This window comes from Stigmatopora argus, chromosome 16 (genome assembly GCF_051989625.1).
Source record: "Stigmatopora argus isolate UIUO_Sarg chromosome 16, RoL_Sarg_1.0, whole genome shotgun sequence".
NCBI lineage: Eukaryota > Metazoa > Chordata > Actinopteri > Syngnathiformes > Syngnathidae > Stigmatopora > Stigmatopora argus.
In genome coordinates, this window is record NC_135402.1 from 10,024,479 (window position 1) to 10,049,123 (window position 24,645).

The 24,645-nt window shown below is 40.1% G+C and overlaps 2 protein-coding genes across 6 annotated transcripts in view; both read left to right on the forward strand.

The window, feature by feature from the left end:
- Positions 1 to 6,149, forward strand: part of LOC144090778 (BCL2/adenovirus E1B 19 kDa protein-interacting protein 3) — a 35,520-nt gene extending 29,371 nt beyond the window's left edge. For 2 of the 3 annotated variants that reach the window (XM_077622569.1, XM_077622571.1), the window contains 3 exons: positions 171 to 241; positions 1,783 to 1,932; positions 5,990 to 6,149. In XM_077622569.1, the coding sequence (XP_077478695.1) occupies positions 171 to 241; positions 1,783 to 1,932; positions 5,990 to 6,095 (327 nt within the window). In that variant the 3' untranslated portion in view covers positions 6,096 to 6,149. Of the gene's footprint in view, positions 1 to 170; positions 242 to 1,782; positions 1,933 to 4,271; positions 4,835 to 5,989 lie in introns of those variants that run through there. The other variant, XM_077622570.1, reaches the window with a different exon arrangement.
- thbs4b (thrombospondin 4b) overlaps positions 6,070 to 24,645 on the forward strand; it is a 43,841-nt gene continuing 25,265 nt past the window's right edge. Inside the window, exons 1-4 of one of the 3 annotated variants that reach the window (XM_077622560.1) lie at positions 6,070 to 6,164; positions 7,123 to 7,257; positions 16,020 to 16,180; positions 21,749 to 21,946. In XM_077622560.1, coding sequence (XP_077478686.1) covers positions 7,202 to 7,257; positions 16,020 to 16,180; positions 21,749 to 21,946 — 415 coding nt within the window. In that variant the 5' untranslated portion in view covers positions 6,070 to 6,164; positions 7,123 to 7,201. Of the gene's footprint in view, positions 6,165 to 7,122; positions 7,258 to 16,019; positions 16,181 to 19,874; positions 19,997 to 20,171; positions 20,230 to 21,748; positions 21,947 to 24,645 lie in introns of those variants that run through there. The other 2 variants (XM_077622561.1, XM_077622562.1) reach the window with 2 other exon arrangements.

A 24,645-nucleotide genomic window follows, 5' to 3' on the forward strand; every position in this document is an offset into this window, starting at 1 on the left:
AACTGTGAGGCGGACACATTAACCACTCATGCACCGGTCTGCCCAGATCAAAATTTTGTATCGGGAAAATGTTTCGTCACATAGCTTTTTCATACTATTAAAATAGTACAGAGTCAGTGTTAATATACCTATTATGTTCTCATGTGATCTTTTTGTGGTGATGTAAACAGGAGGAAAATGACAGGAGAGACACTGATTGGGTGTGGGATTGGTCCAGCAGGCCTGAAAACATGCCGCCCAAGTAAGGACAAACAGTTAAAAAAAAGAAAAAAAATCTATATGTGGGAGTTATTTATTATTTCGTCAACCTCTAATTCTATGTAGTTTCATATTTAGTAAATCTTGGTATTTAATTAGTTGCTAAGCGTTTTTATTTTGTCCTGTGAAAATGCGACCAAGGTGTATCCATTCATTTAAATCAGATTTTATTCCCTTTCATGAGTTTCACTTTTGTATTTTTTGTTGTTGTATTTCATTAAAATGTCATTACATTTTCTTATCATCAAGGGTTGCGGAGGGTGCTGGAGTCTCATTCGTATTCACTTTCTTTGTAATATTTTTTGTGTGTTTGTTTTTTGTTTTTATTATTATTATTATTTAATGGAAGTGTCCTGAATAAATGTGCTGTGGCAGGAAGGGCATCCGGTGTAAAACAAATACATATGAGCGCGCATCCAGCAAAAAAATGGGTTGAAAAGGAGGACAGCGCATTCTCAGCGAAGGGGAGGAAAGCCTCGGGATCTGAAAATGGCAAATGTAGGGATTATAAAGCTAAGGAGTTGATTGACATCATTATTAAAGGAAGATAAAGGTAATGTATGTGCAGGAAAACATGTGGAAATGCAGTAAGTTGAGAAAACTGGGAGCAGGATACAGTTAAAGTGGAGGCAATAAAATTCAAACAAGCAGCATATGACATACAGAATCGTCCATGTTAGAACCCTCAGAATAAGAGAGAAAAAATTGCAGGAGCGCGTTCAATTAAATTGGCATCAATTATACCATAGTTTTTTGTTATTTTCGGTCGCAGTCTGATCTGTACCGTATTTCCGCACTATAAGGCGCACCTAAAAGCCTTCAATTTTTTCAAAAGCTGACCGGGCGCATTATAATCCGGTGCGCCTTATATATGGATCAATATTGATACACAACTATGGTAAGCAGCCCCCGACTCCATTTCCCAAGAAGTAGTCCGCGGTGCATGCTGGGATATACAGTTCTTTTGTCAATCCACCCGGAATGACGGCGAGCACTCTAATTGAGTTCTTGCCGTCATTCAGGGTGGATTTACAAAAGAATTCAAGCTGCTAGATGTTGACGTCAACAGAGTATTCAAAGCTAGACTGCGAACAGGCAGGAATTGCTGACTCAATAAATGACGACTTTGATGAAACGGAGTGTGGACGTGTTAGATGCCGCATTCGCCCAGCTGTTCAACGTGAGTTATTATGCTATTGCTGTGTCACGAAAATACTACTACTTTTCCTCGGAGAAAGTAATCACACAGTTGTTTATTCATGTTGGGAGTAAATGGAGTTGTCAGAAAGCTGATTTGACATTCCCGTTCACGCAGCACCGTGTAATGGATGCATATTAACGTAACCCCAGCCTCTACTGTAGCGCCTTATATTGCGGTGCCCCTTATATATGGAAAAAGTTTTAAAATATGTCTTTTATTGAAGGTGCGCCTTATAATGCGATGTGCCTTATAGTGCAGAAAATACAGTACTTGCTTTTCACTGGACTCACTTCTGTTATTGACTTGAAGGTGTTCTTTTGCAGAGAGTTTGTGTTTCAGCACCCTAAACAGTCGAGTTCACTCAGCATTCGGAAGACGGAAGTGATGAAAAAGAGAGGGATCTTCTCGCCGGATGTGCTCCTCGTCCTTGTACCCTCGTTGTTGGTCTCACATCTCCTCACGCTGGGCATCGGGTATGACCCTGACACTCATTCTTCCAGATCTAAGAAATACTAACTCTCTTAGCTTGTGCTGCTACGTGTCTATACTTCTCCTAAGGTTGACATACTTTTGTCTTTCACTCAGGGATTATTATTAAACACAAAACTGGTTTTGGCAAAGTGCCAGGCTATTTTTTTGCGCGACAGATTACTCTAAATCAGGGGTGTCAGACTCGGGTTGGTTCGTGGACCGTGAACTCGGTTTCATGTGGGCCGGACCAATTTAGATATAATATTTAGATTTTTTTGTATAAATGGATTAAAAGAACTGGATTAAAAGCCCTGAATATTCCGTTTTATAGATCTAAAACAATGTTTATTTTAGCTTTTTTAATATATTTTTAGATTTTACAAAATCATTTTTGAACTAATAACACAGAAACAATGGATTAAAAAATTACAATTATTGATTTAAAAAAGGGGAACATGAGGAAAATTTATATACATCTATACTCTTCATTTGAATTTGATCCTAAAACAGAAAGTCAGCACTCATGATTTACTTTCTCGGGCCGCACAAAATGATGCGGCGGGCCAGATTTGGCCCCCGGGCCGCCACTTTGACACGTGTGCTCTAAATGGGTCATATCTTTACCAATCTTCATTGCTGTCTCTCCTTTCTCCAGTGTTTTTTAATGTTAAACTTTGTTTTTATGGTAATTGCTTTACCACCTGAAAGACCCAGATCTAAACGCGTCATGAAAAGCACAAATTCAAATTGGGTGAAGCACGAATCCAAATAGCCAGAGCACAAATGCAAATGGCCACAACACGAATGCAAATAGACACAACACAAATGTAAACAGATGACCCAGAAGTAAACATAGACCACATAAAACAATATATTAAAACAATATATTATGCCAAAGTGTACATTTGTGTGCAAATTTCTATAACTTACATTTTCAAGCTAGGCACACATTTTATTTATTTAAATTCAAGAACAAATACAAATGATTCAACACAACACATATAGTCGTACTCTACTTACAAAATTAATTGGTTCCAGAACTGTTTTCGTTACTTGAAAATTTCATAAGTAGAGGTGTACTTTATATGTAAATTCCCTAATTCATTCCGTGGTCCTCACACATCTACCAACTAAACACTTTAAAATTGGTAAAAGTGTCGAAATTTTGTTTGAAAGAAGTGAGGAAACACAAAAATGAAAGAAAATTATAAGAAAATGATTTATTGGGATCTGTGTTACATTTAGTGTATGTATGTTGAGTTGCATTGTTTGTATATTATTTGCTGTTGTGCAGATCTTGCGTAAGTTAACGTAAGTTACAGAAATGTTCTAACAAATTGACATTTTGGTATACTATAGTATATTATATATTTGTGCGTCAGCAACAGGGCAGAATTTGTAGGCTTAATGTCTACTTCCGTGGAATTTAGTCCACTTCCAAGTCATTAGTTTGCGTGACCGGACGTTTGGTCGAAAGACGTTTGGTCGACCGGACGTTTGGTCGACCGGACGTTTGGTCGACCGGACGTTTGGTCGACCGGACGTTTGGTCGACCGGACGTTTGGTCGACCGGACGTTTGGTCGACCGGACGTTTGGTCGACCGGACGTTTGGTCGACCGGACGTTTGGTCGACCGGACGTTTGGTCGACCGGACGTTTGGTCGACCGGACGTTTGGTCGACCGGACGTTTGGTCGACCGGACGTTTGGTCGACCGGACGTTTGGTCGACCGGACGTTTGGTCGACCGGACGTTTGGTCGACCGGACGTTTGGTCGACCGGACGTTTGGTCGACCGGACGTTTGGTCGACCGGACGTTTGGTCGACCGGACGTTTGGTCGACCGGACGTTTGGTCGCCGGTTTCGCTCGCTGTCAAATTATGACAGAGAGTTTACTGTTGATATTTTGATATTAGATATTTAGATATTAAACTCACTTTCTCTCTCTCTCATGATTATAATTTTGAGAGCTGGTTTCAACAGTAACAACCCGGCGACCAAACGTCCGTTCTACCAAACGTCCGTTCTACCAAACGTCCGTTCTACCAAACGTCCGTTCTACCAAACGTCCGTTCTACCAAACGTCCGTTCTACCAAACGTCCGTTCTACCAAACGTCCGTTCTACCAAACGTCCGTTCTACCAAACGTCCGGTCAACCAAACGTCCGGTCGACCAAACGTCTTTCCACGAAACGTCCGAGTACCATTAGTTTGCATTTGTGTTATGGGCAATTTTCTTTTTTTTAATTTTGAAAAGCGTTTGGACTATGCACTTCTCCTGACACTTCTTGGCCAGCATAAAATAGGACTCATATCTGTATTTTTTGTCTCTCTTCTTTTAGAATCTACATCGGAAAACGTTTGGCTGCTTCCACAACTAGTACGCTGTGACATTAGCTCTAGGGTAACCCCTGTGAGGGTGAAAGTGTAGTACCTCGCCTGTTTGCTTTTGCGTCTCTGCGCATGTGTTCGTGAATGTGAGTGTGTGTGTGTGTGTGAGTGTGTGTGTGTAGCAATGTTGTTAGAGCCCTCAAGGGTCTGGATGCTGGCCAATGAATCATGCTGAGGTCACTTTCGCCTCTAAAGAGTAATCAGAGAAAAGACCGGATGATAAAAGGGAAAAAAAGAACACAAAAGAGAAAAGGACGCCATGTCTGTTTAATATATGCCAGCCCTCCAGATAACCTTGGTGGTGTTGGTGGGGGTGGGCTGTCATTTGTCACAAGTACTAATGTCCCTCCGTACAGCTAAAATCGACTTTTACCCTCTTCCCATGTCCTGTATTTTAAGCAGGGATGTAGTTTTCGGGAGTCAGTGTACTTTTGTGTGTCCCTTAATCCAATTAAATGTTTAACCTACCCCAAAGACAATCATGATCCCATTAAACGTCACTTCCTACAAAGTCCTAGAGTGGGCGTTTTCTCTTTTGTTCAATCCCTGCCGTAGTGCTCGTCAGGCGTGACAAACTCTGAAGAAGGAATTAATGTGACGGAAGCAGCAGGTTTTAAAATCCTTCTAAACTGGGAGGTTTTCGCAGATTTCCGATTTTAAATGGAGTGGACGATTACCAACGTCAATGGCACCGAAACATGATCATTCGTTGCCAGCTTTTCTAAATTCAAATGGATTTGACATCTGTCAATGGCAGTCAAGGGAACTAAAGTATCCAGATTTCATTTGTTCTGTTACAAATCGGCTTTCACCTTGAAGTAAAAGAAATGTGGAAAATAATTCTTTGCATTCTCCCCAAACCAAAATGAATAAGATTACACTGCACCTAATAAAAAACTGAAAATAATGACCTTACTAAATAAAATGTACTAGGCCCTTTTTGCTACATTTATTTTGTTTCAATTCAATGCAAATATCATTGCTTCTTCTGGTGTGCACATCTTTAAAAACAGCACGCATCATAATGCAGCTGCATAAATAAATTCAGAATGGTGACAATTGCTATTTAAGTGATTTTTTTCCTCGCATTGAAAAGCTGACAATGGCCTGGAAGATGGCCTCTCTCTAAAAACATTTGAAATCGTTTCTCTTGTCTCTAAAGGTACCGTGGGTGTTAGAGAAATTATATTTTAGCATAATCCTGACTAAAATGACCACATTTCATGCATAGACCATTGTATAGGAGAGCTGCGGGTTCAGGAACGACATCTGCCATTGTCATTCCATACTTCGCTCCATTCTTCTTCATTTTAAACAAGCTTCTTTCCCAGAAGAGACAAGGATCGAACCTTTTATTGCATTGCCATAAACCACAAGGAGCCTTTCCTGGGAAGATCAAGTAGCATTTGTCAGAGAGATTAAAATGATGACTTCGAGTAAGACTTGGAAAAAAATAGAGAAATTCTGGCAATAAAGTTAAAGGTTGCATTATTTCTGAAATAATGCCAAATTATACAAGAACTAAGTGCTGTCATTACTGAACTGTTTATGCAATCCTTTGATTTAAAGAGTAAACGTTATCATTCATTTTTCATACATCTTATGTGTCACCCTGAATTGGTTGCCAACCAATCGCAGTGTTATTATTATTGCAATAATTTCATTCTAGGAGTCAAAAACGCATGAATCAGGGACTCATTGCCGTCCAGAGCTGCCCAGAAAAAGATGAAAATGTGCCAGAAAAAAAGGGGCTTTTGGTCGGAAGGTCGCTCTGACATTCTGCCTGTGCACGCTACCCTATTTCGGCCCGCCTTTGGCATCGACCTGGAGCACGCCGTTTTCAGGTAAGACTGGCTATGTTCCCTTGTCAGGTCCCAGTGGCCGCTTTATCACACAATCTGGCACTCGCGTCCGCCTGCAGCGCGCTAACCTCGGATACGGCATCATGGAGACCCTTCTAGCTAATGAAAGGCCGGAAAAGTGTTAGGAGATATCCGATGGGAAAGCAACTCTCTCTTAACAATTTAAAAATAAATACCAGATTCATCAAGTGTGTTCACATTTGGGGGTACTCGGATGTTTCGTCGAAAGACGTTTGGTCCCCGGACGTTTGGTCGACCGGACGTTTGGTCGACCGGACGTTTGGTTGAACGGACGGGCCGTCGACCGGACGTTTGGTCGCCGGGTTTGCTCCCTCTTATGAGAGGGAGAGAGAGAAACAAACTCACTCTCTCTCTCTTGATTATAATTTTGAGAGCGAGAGATTACCTGGTTGCTCGTTTTCAACAGTAAACTCTCTCCCTCCCATAAGAGGGAGCGAACCCGGCGACCAAACATCTGGGGACCAAACGTCCGGGGACCAAACGTCCGGGGACCAAACGTCCGGGGACCAAACGTCCGGGGACCAAACGTCCGGGGACCAAACGCCCGGGGACCAAACGTCCGGGTACCAAACGTCCGGGGACCAAACGTCCGGGGACCAAACGTCCGGGGACCAAACGTCCGGGGACCAAACGTCCGGGGACCAAACGTCCGTGGACCAAACGCCCGGGGACCAAACGCCCGGGGACCAAACGTCCGGGGACCAAACGTCCGGGGACCAAATGTCTTTCGACGAAACGTCCGGTCACGCATTTGGTGGTATGTTTTATTTCGTTTGACGTTTTGTAATCTAAATATTTCGTAAATTTAAGCATTTGTAAATAGAAGTACCATTCAGGATGAGGATTATATTGTCGGATCTGTTACCCAGCTTCACAACTTTTATGGGTTTGCCTTTTTCCCATGGACATGATGTGAAAGGCCTGAGAAGGTTTGAGTCAGAACAATGCATGGTCCGAGCATAAACAGGCGTGGCGGGCCTCCTCACGTGTGATGTCCCATGAGGTCATTTGGCCTCCAACTGACTTTACTACAAACACAACAACAGCAAAGCAAGTGAGTGACCAGGCACCTGGTTTGTATTCGCCACACTTTCTCACATTACATTCTCAGACTGAGAGGTTTCACCACAAACGGGGAAGCGTTTAGTCCAGAAGTTTGATCTATCTCACGTGGTTCGGCAATGAACGTCGGAACATACAAGGTTTCATTCCTCAAATTCCACGTGATAAGCAAAAACATCTTGTTTAGAACAACACATTTGCTATAATTGTAGTTATTATCCTGCGCTAGATAAAAATAAGCCAATCCCCATACCGCACTTTATGCACAACCTCACGTTAAGGCATAATGAACATATTTTAGGCAGACCATTCATTTCCCGTCTCGCATATCTTCACGAGGAACACCAGGGTGCTGCCCATCTCAACCAATTACAGGCTGTTGATGGGCGACAACCTAAATTGGTTGCCAGCCAATCGCAGGACACACTGAGAAGATCAACAGTTAACGCTCATACTTATACCTAAGGACAATGACGACTACAGGGGTGTCAAACCGTCCTCAAAGGACCTCAGTGGGTGCAGGTTTTCATTCAAACCAGTTCTTTTTGGGATGTTGTATGACAATTTGACCATAAAGTTGAACAATGTTGATCAAAATACTTTGTGTATACCAGCACCTGTGAAAATAGTTTTTTATACAGTGGTACCTCGTGATACAACATGCTCGTGGTATGACAAAAATTTTGATCGAATAATTCGCTCGCGATACGATTAAAATTTCGAGATGCGACCAAGCCAGGTGGCCATGACATGGGACGCTGTCTATCATTGTAGCGCACCGTCTTTTTTGCCGCATCTCTTTCGTGTATAACTACTATATCTACGAGGACTGAACGATTTATTCAGACGAGTTTCGACCAGGAAACGCACAATGCGCATGCGCGGGCAAAAAGAGGGCTTTCTGGGTAATGAAGTATACTCATGCACACAACACCCATAGGCAATGGCACCCTTTCTCAGAATAAAACTTAATTACACACAATCAATACGCATTTCCTGTTATTCTTTCTAAGGAAAGAAGCTCCCGCGATCATTCTTTAAAGACTATTTCTCATGTGCAAGTGGTCGTGCGTTATCCTATTGTGAGGACATTTGTGTGCATCATTTTCAGAATATTTTGAAGGCAATACAACAGCAAACAGTTGATCGATAGCGAAAATGAGGGTGGAGGCGTGGCAAACCGCTAACCCGGAAAACAAAGGTAACAAAAGATTAAGACAAAACTAGAATTCAGTTTTGTGTAAAGTTACATTAAACGTATGTTTGAGTGTCTGTATATAATTATCCAAGTTCATTTAAATTTCTTTGTTTGTTTACGAGTGCCGTGGATAAAGTCCCCCCGAACAGCCCCCACCTCCGCCTCCGTGTGTGTCGTTGTCTCTCCCCTCCGCGAAATGCGTCTAATTTTACATCTATTAAACACATTTTATTACTATTAAACCACTCGTTATTTATTACTTTGTCAATATATGGCAAATTAGAAGAAATAAAAATGTTTTCCAATCCAATATCCTGTTTTGGGTGTTTTTTCAGAGGGTTGGAACGAATTAATTTGTTTTCAATTCATTTCAATGGGAAACGTTTGCGCGAGTTACGAAATGCTCGACATACGATCTCAGTCTTGGAACGGATTACGATCGTATGTCGAGGTACCACTGTATATAAAATTCTTCATCAAGCACTAATTACCAATATGTTAAGCAGTTTTTCAGATATGAAACCACCAATGTCCACCCAGATATTTCATCTCATTTCAAGGGGTTTACCACCCTTTGACGCCTCCAGGTTGAGCATGATTTCATTCCACGCGTGGGCTGAGCTTGCTGAGCCGCATATGCTAAAGTAAAGATATTGAAAACGTGCGGTGGGCCCTGCTGGGGCGTAAAGGCACAAGGGCGCAAAGGTTGCGCTGGCTCGGCAGTTTTTCCTTTTTTGGGTCGAAACAGACTAGCAACTTCCTGCCATGTCATAAGCTAATGCCTTTACCAGAGGGATGTATGGCAAGTTATTTACTGTAAATGATTTTCGGATTTTCGAAATGGTGGGCCGCACATTTGGTCCAATCAGTGGGGAATTACACAACGCAATGCGTTTCTTAATACCGCCATTCAGGCTAGGCACTACCTCAGGTCTCTAATGTGAAGAGTAAAAAAGATAAAAAGTCTGTGCTTTCCTTGTCTACTTTAATCATGTCAATATCAGTATTGTCAAGAATACAGTATGATGGAACTTTTGGAGCCGAAAAACGGTGACTTCATACTTCACAAAGTCATTATTTAAATGTAACAAAAGAAAGAAATACGGTTTTAACAAGATGGTCTGTGTTTTAAAATGTCCCCAAACTAATTTTCTTTACTGACTACAATCTTATTAGAGGTATAGAAATTGTTATGAGACTATACATATAGCAGTGGTGTGCCGTCAGGGCCTTAAAGGCCTTCTCTGCTGGCTCTGATGTTAATTATATTTTGTCCATGAATACTTATTAAATAATTCCAAATTGTCTGTTAGCTTCCTTTCATTGCTTTCCCCCTGGTTGTACTGCTTCCAGATGTGTGTTTTCATATTGAAGCATTTAACCAATCACATTTCAGCCATTATTTGTTGCCAGGATCAGAAATCTGCCTCAAAGTCTTCACAATCTGTTCTGCGGGCTCTGCTGCATTAAACAAGCGTCAATAATACTGTTGCTTCAACCAATCAGAATTTGATTTGGTGACACCAAGGCCTTCTCGCAGGCGTAGGGATACGTCATTTCCTTCTCGCAGGCGTGGGGATACGTCATCGCTTTCAACAACTATGATTGGCTAGTGATAGAATGGACTAGCCAGAGCTACCAAACGGTATCTGGAGCGAGCTGCACAAGCAAATATATTGTTGTGTTGATTTAATAGCGGTTTTGTCAACCCGCAATGGCTGAAGGAGGAGAAGAAATGGATTTGTTTGCAGATTTACGGTCAAAGCCATTTTCAAGACGGACTTTTCAAGAAAAAAAGCTGGACATGATTAAGAAAAGTCGGACACTTCCAAAGCAAGCAAGCCTGTCTCAACCGGGAACGAACATTTTCGGCACTAAATCGAATAAAAACGTATCCCAGAAATACGACAGGACAGGCTCGACTTTCAGCATTAGCTTCGATGGCGATAGAAAAGGAGGAGGAAAGAAAGGAGGATGGATATTGTGTACAGGAAAAAAGGAATTTTGGTGAGTAAAATATGGCTATACTTCTAAATAATATTTTAATTGTATGAGGTTATTATTGATGATTTTTTATGTGTTGCAGCTGTAGCTGCAGTAGAGGTTTTATAGCCATAAAATAGTTTTTGAGGGTTGGATTGATTCCGATAGTTGAAGGCGCTACCCCAAAATGCACGGACCGCCACTGACATATAGTACATGGATGTAGTTAGTGTGTATTGGGGTAGTGAGGGGCGGGTTTCAGTGATGAAGTTATAAAAATAGTACATGCACGTTTTTTCTTAGTTTAAATTATTATTGTGTAAAGTTAGTTAATTCAATCATTTTTTTGTAAAAGTAGTACTGTTAGGGTAAAAAAATCAGCTATTGTGAGAATAAAAAGTGTGATTGGTCTGATTTTCAAGAAAGAAAAGTTCAAAACTAAATCTCACTATTTCGTATAGGAATAAAGTACAAATCCTCGATTTAATTATTAATATTAAAACATGTTCTTGTATATTTCACAAAAATCTTTGCATAAAACAGGCGTTACATTGCAGGTTTTTTTTTCTTGTCATCTTGCTTTCACTGTTGTTACATTGCACGCACCATTCATTTCCTTCATTTCTACCTCCTTTGTGTGCGTGTGTGTGCATTTGTGGAATCTGCTTACAGTTGTCACATCGCTTGCCGACAACGCAATATTCTGAAACCACCTTCTAGAACAATCAATGGTTCACAATGCATGAGTTGTATTTTTTGTCTGCTGGAATTCTCCTTTGTGGCACTAAGCAGAATATAAGTCAATAAGGCGTGACATTAATGATGGCTGGGGGCTGTAAAATGTGTAAAAAAAGAGACCATAGTAGACTCGCCGGAATGATTTAGCGGGTTTTAATTTCCGTGCAGGTGAAGCGTGACGGCTAGGGCAGGGCACACACATGGTCAACCCATCATCCATTGACAGGGTTGTTGCCGAAGGGGGACTTTTGTTGTTGTTGATTTTTGGGGGCGGGGGGGATCATTACTTTTAACTCTTGGAGAAAAGTGTGGCTCCCCCTCCGGAGAAACATTCGGACTTCTTTGGTGCTTTCAAAGGAGGGTAGGAGAGAGGTTTTGTGTTTCAGAAGCCGCAAACATTTTGAGTGATTCTGCAGACGTGAAGTGAGAGATCTGATAGTGTATGTAATATAGCCACATTTTGGTTTTGTCTTGGGTAGCACTCTTTGATGGGCATTTCTTTACAGTCATTTAAAAATACAATTAAAAAAAATAACATTAACATTAAATCAAAATGAAAATTCTAATATATATATATATATATATATATATATATATATATATATATATATTAGAATTTTCATTTTGATTTAATGTTAATGTTATTTTTTTTAATTGTATTTTTAAATAACATTAAATCAAAATGAAAATTCTAATATATATATATATATATATATATATATATATATATATATATATTAGAATTTTCATTTTGATTTAATGTTAATGCTATTTTTTAATTGTATTTTTAAATGACTATATATATGTGCATATATGTGTATATATATATATATATATATATATATATATATATATATGTATATGTATATGTATGTATATGTGTATATATATGTATATGTATGTATATGTGTATATATATGTATATATGTGTGTATATATATGTATATATATGTGTATATATGTATATATATATATACATATATATATATATATATATATATATATATATATATATATATATATATGTGTATATATGTGTATATATATGTATGTATATATATGTATATATGTATATATATATATATATGTATATGCATGTATATATATATGTGTATATATATGTATATATTTATATGTATGTATATATATGTATATATAGATATATATATATGTATATATTTATATGTATGTATATATATGTATATATAGATATGTATATGTACATGTACATGTACAATTCCATCTCAACTCATTCTTTTGGATTCTATTGGATTGGATAACTTTATTCATCCCGTATTCGGGAAATTTCATTGTGACAGTAGCAAGAGGGTGAGAATGCAAATACAGGAAAGGCACTGTTATAAGTTAGACAGTTGGAATGAATGTTGGAGCTATGAGGACTCCGGAATGACAGCTGACAACCTTCTTATTAGAGACCACACACCTATTGCCCTTCTTTTGTGAGGTTGTTCCAGTAAAGTTTTAAAACACACTTTGTCTCCAGCGTTTAGTCTGGTACAGAAATGTAACTCTGTAATTTGCGGTCTCTCCAAAGACGCTGACTGGCAGCTCTTACATAACTTCCTTCAGGTACGACGCTCGTAAGAATCCAGCATCCCGCAGGTTTTGCGAGGCCGGCGGTCACAGCAAGCTGCACAGAAGCCGCTTCTGTCCGTCAAAAAAGTGCTGAAATGGACGATAAAAATCATGCTGGGAAGAGGTCGTATGTACTATATCTGCCTAACATCGCATTTACTTTGAGGTAAATGCTGACATTTGTGTGACGTGAATCGTGGGTAGCGTTTTAAAGATATGATCAGAAGCTATAGAAGTTCGAAAGGAGAGCCTCAACTTTTTGTCCTTTGCTTTTTCTGGGACATTTCATTGATACAAATCAAGGCTGGGCCTCAGTGGGCGAGGTTGAGAGAAGAACAAAACCGGGGTTTTGTCATCTAACCTCTTTTGTTTGGTTAGTTTACACATGGAATTTTGTTGTTGTGTTTGTTTCCATTGGATCGAGTATGTTTTATTCATGATTATAAATCTTTGATCATGTTTTTGTATTGTTGCGGAATTCATTATGCTTTTAATAATTGCATTTTGTCCATTTTTCGTGCCACAAATACCCTGAAAGTAAATTGAGTCAAATTATACCTCAAATACAACAATAGTTATGTTTAGTCATTGGAATAAATCAACTTGGAATGAGATTTAACAGCTGGAATCCTCTTTTGTTAAAGAATTTGCTGAGATTAGCCAATTTGCTGCTTTATAATCAAGTTCAAAATGCTGCACTCGGAAGGTTTGCTCTTAAGTCAAAGTAAACAAAATGGCCGAACAACTGCTGATCCCAAACACCTCTAAATTCAGATCCTATCCTAATTTTCAAAAATGTGCCCACTAGTCTAAAAGTCTAACTAAATTGCTCCTAGTGTACTGTCTCCTTGTGCAATGTGATTGGCTGGCCACCAAATCAGGGTGTCCCCTGCCTGGTGCCTGTAGTTGGTTGGACCACCGCGCAACTCTCGTGAGGATAAGCGGTACGCAAAATAAACGAATGCATAGTCTAAAAATTGAATTCCATTTGACCCTGAAACGAATTATTTACATGCTGAATACTAACAAAACCAGGCACTTACGGACCATATCGACTTTGTTCTCTTTAATATGACTTAGAATTACTGCTTTAAAATTGATATTTTAATATGAAACAATTGTTGCACTATTATAGCTCAGCTCAACATAGATTTGCTTAGCTTTGGCAGGGGGAAAAAGTGCTCATGCCACTAACGTAAATAAATGTTCTCTTTGTAGTGATTGTGTTTCCTTTTTGGAGATCGTGTGTAAAAGTACTATCAGCTGCTAGACATTCGCTCACAGTGCAAACATCTGCTCCGTCTTTTCTCTTTGGGAGTATTACTCAGGTTGTCAGTGCGGTTTACAGCGACTGCCATAATAAGCATGCACGTGTGTTATCCTGTCTCAACTACCACATACCGACACTTAATGATGACATCATCCCAGACCCTCTTTTGAGGGGTCCATCGTTATTGACCCAGAAGCGAAACCCATGAAAATGAAATCGAACCAAGACTTTTTTCCCCCCGAACTTCCCACACAGAACACCTGGGACAGACAGTCGGGGAAACGATGACTCACCTTCCATTTATTTTTCGGTACTTGAAAGGATCCAAGGACGTGAGTTTTTTACTGTTTTTTTACTGTTTTCTGGTCACACATTTTCAAGCCCCATTTTCACAGATTTTCCACACCAATTAAATGGTAGAATCCTATCAAAAGCACAAAAAAAATGAAAGGATCAAGACTCACAAATCTCCCTAACTATTGAAATTTTATACAAAAAAAATCTTTCATAGTCATTAGCTTTCTTAAAAAAAAATACTACGTCACAAGAGTACAGGATCCAGCAGAGGGAATAGGCTTTTTATTGGTTTTATCACGCAATACAAATTTGAAAAAGGGAAAATGGGTCCCAAAAACATTGTACCGTTAAAGTTCAATTGGGAAAGGTGAAGCACCATAACGTGGCCACTGTGACTCAGAAAAGGAGAGACACAATCCCAGTGTGGCTGCATCTTGTGCTCCAATCACATAAGATCTACTGAATGGCAAATATATTGCAATTTATGAGCCTCAATTTTACAAGCCGCCATTTTTCAATGATGCTCTTTCCACAATGCCGGTCGTGAAAAACAACACTGACTAACGCCTTGTTCTTTTGGTTCCCTTACTATTGCTAGCAGCTTCAGTACATCACATTTTTTTTAATATTAAGCATAAAAAAGTTCATGAATATCAAAATTCACACTGAAACAAAAAAAGGCGGATTTGTGCGTACCGTATTTTCACGACTATACGCCGCACCGTATTTTTAGCCGCAGTGTCAATACTGTGTGCTATTTCTGTATTTTACACACACAAAGGACGCACCGTTTTTATAGACGCAGCCAGGCATGGCAAAACATACACCAGCTTAAACATCCACGCTACACCCACACGCTAAAAACACGTTTTTAAAAAGGCAACAAAAGCAAAACTGAGTTTGGGTTGTACTTTATTTAGCCATTTTACAATGTACTCACGCTGTGTTGATGTCGATGTATACAGGCCACAATCCATTCGCAAATAATAGCTAGCTAGGAGCTAGCGTAACTTTTCCAACGCTGCTTTCCATGCTTTGTAAAGCTGTGTTGATGTCGATGTATACAGGCCACAATCTATTGGGTGTATTGACAAAAGAACTACATATCCCAGCAGTCACTGTGCAGTACTTTTTCTACGGGGGAAATAGTAGAGTCGGGGGCTGCTTGCTGAGAGCTGTAGAGGATGGTGTACCCTATCGACTGATTTATTTCATTTTATCATGATAACAATTTTAGTATTGGTCCATATATAAAGCGCACTGGATTATAAGGCGCCCTGTCTATTTTGGAGAAAATTTAAGACTTTTATGTGCGCCTTATAGTCGTGAAACTACGATAAATGAGTTTGTCCCTTCAGTTTGGGGGGAAAAAAAGCTATCAATGTCCTCTGAGACTTTTCACCTTCACCAAATTTCCTGAAAACCTAAAGGCAGTCTTGTAAAACACTTGGCTTCATTTCCTGACTTTTTCCTCTGGGATTTTCTGAAGAAGGAGTAGGTGTGGACACAATGTTTGGGATACACGAGCGAATATAGACGATGTGTTCCAGGAACTTCATACTAGCAGCCTAAACATTAGGGGCCCCAATCAAACCTGAAGCTGGACAGTCGGATTCGTGTCCACCAACGCCTTCTCCACACGATGTGGTCTTTTGATTTCTGTTTTTCCCAGACGCTCCTCCTCCTCTCTCCCTTGGTGGGACTCCTCTCACCAGCTTCCATCAGACACTTGGAAACACAAAGTCGGACGCAACATGGGTCGGTGGAGTGCAGCGATCGTCGCCGCACAGCTTCTACTACAACTCTGCGTGCACGTAGGAGGCCAGGCTTTAGGTGAGTCATCAATAATTAAGATGGCCTCACGTGACATTTCATTCGATTTTAACAGCGTCAATTTGTACGGCGTGTCGGCAGAGAAAGGTTGAGGTGCTCCACCGGTGTGTACTCAAACCCATTTTTGTTTGATTTCACTACATAATGGATGAGGCAGAGGCCTGGAAAAAAAAGAATATGATATGAAGCAATGGCCAATACACAAGGAATTATACATGATGTGTGAAAAGTGAGACAAATTCTTCAGTTTCAAATCTGTGAGCTGAAGGGAAACTTTTTTTCTTTTCTTCTTTTTTAATTTAAACATTTGCCCCCAGCCTCGGTTGCACACATGGAAATGATCAGCCCGAATCTGATAGTGACCAAGCAGGTCACACACGCGCACACTCGCCTGCTGGAGAGAATAATTGCTGTTTACAACAAAAGGAACACCATTCCGCATAATCAGGAAAAGGTGGGAAAGGGTTAAGCAGGCAAGCCATTTTTGAAAATTTGAAACTTTTTCATGTGTATGGCCATGAGTCCTTCTTGAAATCTGTTAAACTGTGTAGTTTTTTTTTTCTATATGATTGCAATCGTGTTTGCAAGTGAATTAGATCCATGAATGGTAGGTTTTGAAATTGCTCACATATGTTTTGTAATGGTTTGCCTCTGCATAGTTGAAACTGATTGTGTAATCCAGCGATGGGCAAACCGGTCCTCAAGGGCCGCTGTGGGTACAGGTTTTTGTTCCAACCGATATAGCACAGACAGTTTAACCAATGAGATTTCTGCAGAAACCAAGAAGCACCTGACTGCAATCCACTGATTGCTCTTGTAGGACACCAGATTGGTGAAAAGGTGCCCTCTCAATGGGTTGGAATGAAAACCCGCACCCACTGTGGCCCTTTGCGGAATAGTTTGCCCACCCCTGGTGTAATCCAAGGTAAAGATTCCAGCAGAGAGGATATAACTCAGGGGTCGGGAACCTTTTTGAAAGAGAGAGCCATAAACAATTCTTTTTTTTAATGTTATTGCTAAAGAGCCATTCTCAGAATTTAAAAGTAAAAATGTATGAAAATGTGCGATTATTTTTTTTCCTGTCATTTTACAACTTTTTAATCACAAAAAGTCTTTGAATTCTTTTGACAACATTTTTATGCTGTTGCTAATCAATCAGTATTAATGAGATGAGTAATGAAAAACTAAATTATGATTAAGGTGGTGCTAGAGCTAGTCTCAACGCCACAATGTCAACGTGACGCTCCTATTGGTGCATTCGGGACTTGGCTCTCACTATGGATTTCCATATTTTACCTCACAGGTTATGGAGAGCCATATGCACCCATGGAAAGAGCCACATATGGCTCCCGAGCCATAGGTTCCCTACCCCTGATATAACTCAATGATAAAAAGTAGTGGAGACTCGTTGATGTTATCATGCGACGAGTTGGAATACGAAATTGAAAGTGGGTCAAAGGAGGAAATAACTCCTGAAGAACATGATACCTGTTGATATTGTGTCACTTCCAGTTAATTTGGGGGAATTTTGGGGTCGCTTCTCTGTAAACGCATTGGCTGCCATTGTTGGCGCCATTTTGACTCTCAATGAACGAATGTGACTGTGGAAACTAAACTGAGGCAAGCGCAGTAATGTACACACTTGATCACACAACTCACCCATTTCCAGTTCTATGACAGATGTCAAAATTGTGATTCTGAATGTGCAGTATGAATGAATTGCAAGAACAAAAACACCGGCCGAATCAGGCCCCCCAAGTGAGCCACTTCTTGCCCAAGGGCCATAACTTTGACACCACCATTTTAACATCTGACAGCAAAGGGATAATCAATCAGGGTAATCAGCCCAATTAGCAACCATCAGGACGGTTTGTCCCTCCACTTCAATGTGGACTATTTACTGTACATTTGACCATTTGGAACAAGTATATAAGAAGGAAGTTGATGTCATCAAGATGAGGCTGCAGGAGAGGATGAATGGGTGTTTACATTTTACAAGCTTGCTTTCAAATCCCCGAGTGAACGATAGATAGGCAACCTTTCAGACATTCATTAATTGGCTCGTTGATGAAAAGGCCATCAAGTCCAATAAATAAAGACAGCGGCGTCCGTCATCCTCCTCTTGGAATCTGTTGACATCCAATCGCGAGTGTTTTATGTGAAATCATCCATTCCTTGTGTGAAGTTAATAGATGAATATGGATGGATCACTACGAGCTCTCGTTAATAACACTCAAGCTGACTTTTTGGCAACGGAACAAAGGCTTGATACTCTTGGAAGGATTTTACAAACGTCTTTATTATTCTATCACTTTTCACTAACGTGCTTTTTTGAGTGAGGCAATACTGTAGCACGCATTAGTACAAAAAGACAGTCAAACCTCAGAGGGAAATCTTTTGAGTATATATTTTGTTTTGATTTTTCATCTCTTTCTCTTAGAAAATTGAAATTATCAGCACTTTTCTAACGACACATTTTCAAAAAAACAAATAACATGTAGAATCTATTAGACCTTTATTTTTTTTCACATTTCAAAGCAAAACACGTGTTGGTGTAATTAGGGGCCAAACGGTGCGCAGAGTGGACAAAGGTTTTACTCAAGTAAAAGAAGCCTTATTTCAAAATGTTATTGCTAGAGTAAAAATAGCCATTCAAAAAATTATTCATGTACAACCACAGTATTCAGTAAACATAATACTACATAAGAAATAACAACTAAGGCAAGGGTGTCAGACTCTGGTTGGTTCGTGGGCCGCTTTAACGTCAACTTGATTTCACGTGGGCCGGACCATTTTAGCTATAATATTTATATATATTTTTATAAATTGATTAAAAGAACTGGATTAAAAGCCCTGAATATTCAGTTTTTATAGATCTAAAACAATGTTTATTTTAGCTTTTTTTAAAATATATTTTTAGATTTTACAAAATGATTTTTGAACTAAAAACACAGAAAAAAATGGATTAAAAATTACAATTATTGATTTAATAGGGGGAAAATCATGAAATTTAATATACATCTACTCTTCATTTTAATTTGATCCTAAAACAGAAAGTCGGCACTCATGATTTACTTTCCCGGGCCACACAAAATGAAGCGGCGTGCCAGATTTGGCCCCCGGGCCGCCACTTTGACACATTTGGTGTAAGGGTTCCCCCGCCTGAAATCGGTGCAGAGCTGTGTACCAAAAAAACCTGGTGACCAATTCATACAAAATGATTAACAGTTGCCATAATAAATTATTCTCTTGCTAAAATGATGTACGGTTATTTTGGCCAGCAATGAGGCGAATGAAAAGCAGGGTCGAGAGACAATTTTGGCGTCAGTTTTTTTTCATTTTGATGACGGGCGATAAAGGGCCTACGCTGTCTGCTTTTGTGCTTTAATGATGTGTGCAGATGGCGACCCAGCCACACACACACACACACATACACACATGCTCACCTAACCCCATGACTTCGAGTGGTCTGGCCTGCTGCTAAGACAAATGGTTAAAGAACAAACTGTGAACTCAAGTATATTTCATCTACTATTTTCACCATGAAAACCTCTCTTCTTATGCCTATTAAGCAGAAAATAACACATCATGTTTGGATTAGTTTGGGGTTTTGGTTGGTTTGTTTGCTTTTTGCCTCTTGTGTCCCTCTGGGCTTCCCTTCCTCATGTCACCAGCTGTGTGTACTTTGCAATCAAGCCTTGTCTGTCTATTTCATCCCCATGTTTGTTAGTCTTTGTGAATTGTTTGCTTCTTGCCACGTTGTTATGCCATGCTCCCTTTTCCATGTTCATCGTTTCCCCATGTCTTCCACGTCAGGTTAGATTTTGTGATTTGATTTCTAAGTCCTTGTTATTTTCTTAAGATTTCTACCTTATGAATGAACATTTTGTTAGAGCACTTCATACCAAGTCTTGGACTACTTCCCTACGTTCTACGCTCGATGTCACACAAGACGTAACACGTCAATTATGTTTTCTAGGGTATTCGAATAGGAAGATTCCAGATACAAACATGTGATCATAAATCGGGCCTGATCTCATCAATGTCGGGTAAAAAAAGATTGTGTTTTTAAAATGTATGCATTTTTAAGACTTAATTAATCAATTTTTATTGGGAGGGCTTGAGGCGAGCTTTTGATTATAGTTGGCTGGTGCCTGCCGTTCCAAGTGGCCTTCTAATACTGTCAATGGCTGTGAAACATTAAAACTCGCATGCTTGTCTTTACACCTGAAATGTATTTGTTCTTTAACCTTGATGATTGGAAAATCTACAGTATTGAAAATTCACCTTTTTATTTTTAATGGTTATGTGATGAAATTAAAATGTTTTTTTAATTTTATAAGTATATGTTATTTTAATGATTAACAATAGTTTTTTAAAAAAGGGTTACTATTTGTGTTCCTCTTACTAAACACGTTTACATTTTTAAGCTGTCAATAAAACCCTACGTTTGGAATAAATGTATAATGTATTTAAAGTGTGTATGAAAAATGCCGTATGGCCTTAGTATGAAAGTAATATGATTTGACTTGGACCAATTGATTTTTTTTGGCCTAATAAGTTAGTAACTTACTTGCTGCCATTGACGGCATAAGATGTCCAATGAATTTTGACTGGGTGGGTTGAATTAATCACAGTCAGTCCTTCTAGTTTAAGCGAATTGGACATTCATCTTTAGCATAAGTAAATTTTGCGTCACTTGTAATTTAAGGGTCCTTACAAGTTACCTCCTGTAAATTTTGGATCATTTAATATAGATTAGGGAGCTGCTTTCTGTTATTGTTTCTCATTACTGTTTTCTTAACCGCTTTATCTTCAGTAGGGTCGTGGGGGGTGCTGGAGGCTATCCCAGCTGACTCCGGGCCAGAGGCGGGGGACACCCTGAATCGGTGGCCAGCCAATCGCAGGGCACAAGGAGACTCACTACAATGCACACTCGCACCCATGGCAATTTAGAGTGTCCAATCAGCTTACCATACATGTCTTTGGAATGTGGGAGGAAACCGGAGTACCCAAAGGAAACCCACACAGGCCTGAGGAGAACATGCAAACTCCACACCGCTGGACCAACCTGGATTTGAACCCAAGGCCCCAGATCTGTGAGGCCGACACGCTAACCACTCTCCCCACCGGGCTGCTCTCTCGTTATTTTTTATCTAGTGTTACTTTCTGGTTCAATGGAATCCTTTTGAGGTTACTTAACATATTGGTTGCCTCCATTTTGACTCGGAGAAAGCGAATGAATGTGACTGCGAACGCGAAACTAAGTGCAGTTGTGCACGAACTCAATCACACAACTCCCAAATGTCTGGTTTTATGATCAATATAAAAGCATGTGATTCTGTACATACAGTATAAATGATCTACAAGGTGCCTGTCAGGCACCCCCGTGTGTCTAGAGGGCTGCTTTTGGCCCTCTGGGCCAACTATTTTAAACCCCCGATCTATATGATTATGTACAGCAGATAAACTATTACACATGGTTGTGAAACATCACTCCCACATTGAAATTCAGTGGTATTCCTTTCTTGACATTTCTATTTTTTATTTTTTTATTCTCTTTGGCAGTGTATGATTTGCTGACCTCACCCGACTGCCTGCCTGACCTTCTACAAGGTGGTCTGGTTGAACAGGGTGCCAATGAGGCCTTCATCCTTGCCTCCTTTAAACTGCTGCCCAAGACTGGCACCACTGTGTTCGGCCTGTACAACCCGCAGGACAACAGCAAGTACTTTGAGTTCACCGTGATGGGCAAGCTCAACAAAGGTACACGTATATCAACCAATCTCGGACGATTGTCACCTAATTTATGCCCCCCCGGTTGCTGAGGCGGGCGCAATATAGGATGAATCATGATAAGCAATCTAAAATCAGTCCATTTGGTTAACAGGATATTATTTTAGTCCTTCATTCATTTTTTGAATCGCTTATGCTCACAAGGGGTGCTGGGGGTGCTGGAGCCTATCCCAGCTGACTTCAGGGACCAGGCGGGGGACTCCCTAAATCGGTGGTCAGCCAATCGCAGGGCAAGAGGAGACAAAGGACACCCATTCACTCATACTTGGGGGCAATTTAGTGTTCAACCAGCCTAGCCTGCATGTTTTTGGTATGTGGGAGGAAACCGAAGTAACCTGGAGAAATCCCACGCTAGCCCTGGGAGAACATGCAAACTCCACAGGATGAGAACCTGGGATCAAACCCTCGATCAAGCTGTTCGTAAGCTAACCAACAAAAATACTAGACCACTTATCGTCTGTTTTTTGTTGTTTAATCACAAATTTAATTAATTAAATTTATACGATAGAATGAGTTTATCGTTTTTCTTGCTGAGCACATTAAAGGCTCACCAAAAAAGCGGATATTTTAGGTACACGGTCGATTGGTCGCCGGTCTTTTGGTCGCCGGTCTTTTGGTCGCCGGTCTTTTGGTCGCCGTTTTTTTTGGTCGCCCGGAAGGTTATTGATAATTACCATTTAAATCGTTGCTCAAATGACCTAAATACAAACTGCAAATTACCATTTAGTCATACTTAATGCCCTATTAATTATTAGGCTAGAGAAAAGCTCCAAATTTCCCGGACTATTATTGTGTTTTGTTAGAGGACTTGTTAATACCCTGACTGACGTCCCTTCCTAAGGGGACAACTCCTGTACATACAAACTCTTCTACACTCACATCCGCTCAGTGAAACTGCTCAGGGCCATTGTTGGCTTTTATTGATGCGTAGACCGTGTTGTTTTACCTTGTTTGGTCGCCGGTCTTTTGGTCGCCAGTCTTTTGGTCGCCCGTTGTCGCGGTCCGGGAGACCAAAAGACCGCGACCAAAAGACCGCGACCAAAAGACCGCGACCAAAAGACCGCGACCAAAAGACCGCGACCAAAAGACCGGCGACCAATCGACCGCACACGATATTTTGTGTGTATGAAAATAACAGTGGCTTTTTTTCGAAAGGAAACTGGGAGGTTTTTTTGTATCAGTGCTAATCTTCCTTTCTTGCATGGGGTTATTGGGTCAACTTCGTGCAGTCAGGACACAGCATCCAGGAAATGTAGAGTTTTTTTGCGTCAACTTGCGTCACTGTAGGTGGTTTGTCAGATTGATCAGTATGCTTGAGACCTATGACGTCGTGAACGTAGTCAGTGGCTGCAAGTGGTGCTATCTAGCCTTTAGGAAGTCTCCCGATGGTGCAATAGTTCTTTCGCCGACTTCGGTGCTGCCATTGTGTGTTCGGTAGCAGTGTGGTTGAGTGCAATTGGTTATCTGTCTCTGTGTGCCATACACGTGACTGGCAACTAGTCTAGGGCAGTGTTTCCCCAACCTTTTTTGACCTGCTGCACACTTTTGGCATTGAAAAAATCTCAAGAGACGCCACCATCAGAATTGTCTTTTAATTTTAAACTATGATGCCTATATTAATAAGTCATTGTCATCAAAGTTTTATCAGCAGGAATCACATAAACCTCCAAAATTATTCCAAAATCTAATTTTTCACACTGACCTAATGTCACCAAAAGTTGCAAACCCTGAACAACTTCCGGTTTGACTGATCCAAAAATAAGTAATGTAATGTTTTTAATCCCATAGGCTCCAGCACCCCATGAGCTGACAATGACAAGCAGTGGTCAAAGTGTATGAATGAATAATTTTAGGAATAAAATCACTTGGAACTAATATCATACTGTATTTTCTTGTTGGCCATAAGTAGGAAAAGATTAAGAACCGCCAATTTAAACTAGAAATATTGCAACGGCCAATCAATAAATAAATAAATAAAATTGCCCACCTTTTTTCTCAACTGACATCAAGGCTTTGTACTGATTACATCTCTAGCCACAGTTATCAATAATTCCTTGTACAAAAATATCTCACATCTTAACAGTGGAGAACCAATTCAGAAATAAGCATTGATGGCGTGTTTATTAATGCAAATATGCCAAGTTGACTGCAGCACACATCATAAATGAATCAGAGCGCTGAATAAGCATTACATAACCAAGATCAGGCATGCACGGATGCCCTTTGTGACTTTAATTATCATATAAACCTTTAATGCTGATGTTGTCTCCGAGCAAATGGCTTACACGGACAGAAATGCAATGCTACTTATTTCTATATATCGCACTTAGTCACTTTTTTTCCGATGTGTCATAACATGCTGAGGAATCCCATTCAACCATGATATGGTACATGATGGCCTATTATGATGTAACATGAGATTGGATTGGATAACTTTATTCATCCCGTATTCGGGAAATTTCATTGTGACTGTAGCAGAGGGTGATTAGACAGAACAACAAAGCAAAAGCACAAAGTACAAAGCAAGTCACAGTAAATGGGATCATTAAGAATCACCAAATCAAATCATTAAGACAGAAAAGCAGCAAAAACACAAAACGAGCAAGAGTGGACGGCGCAACCGCCGCCGGCTGCCACTTGAACGGTGCCATCTTGGTTGCGGTAGCTAA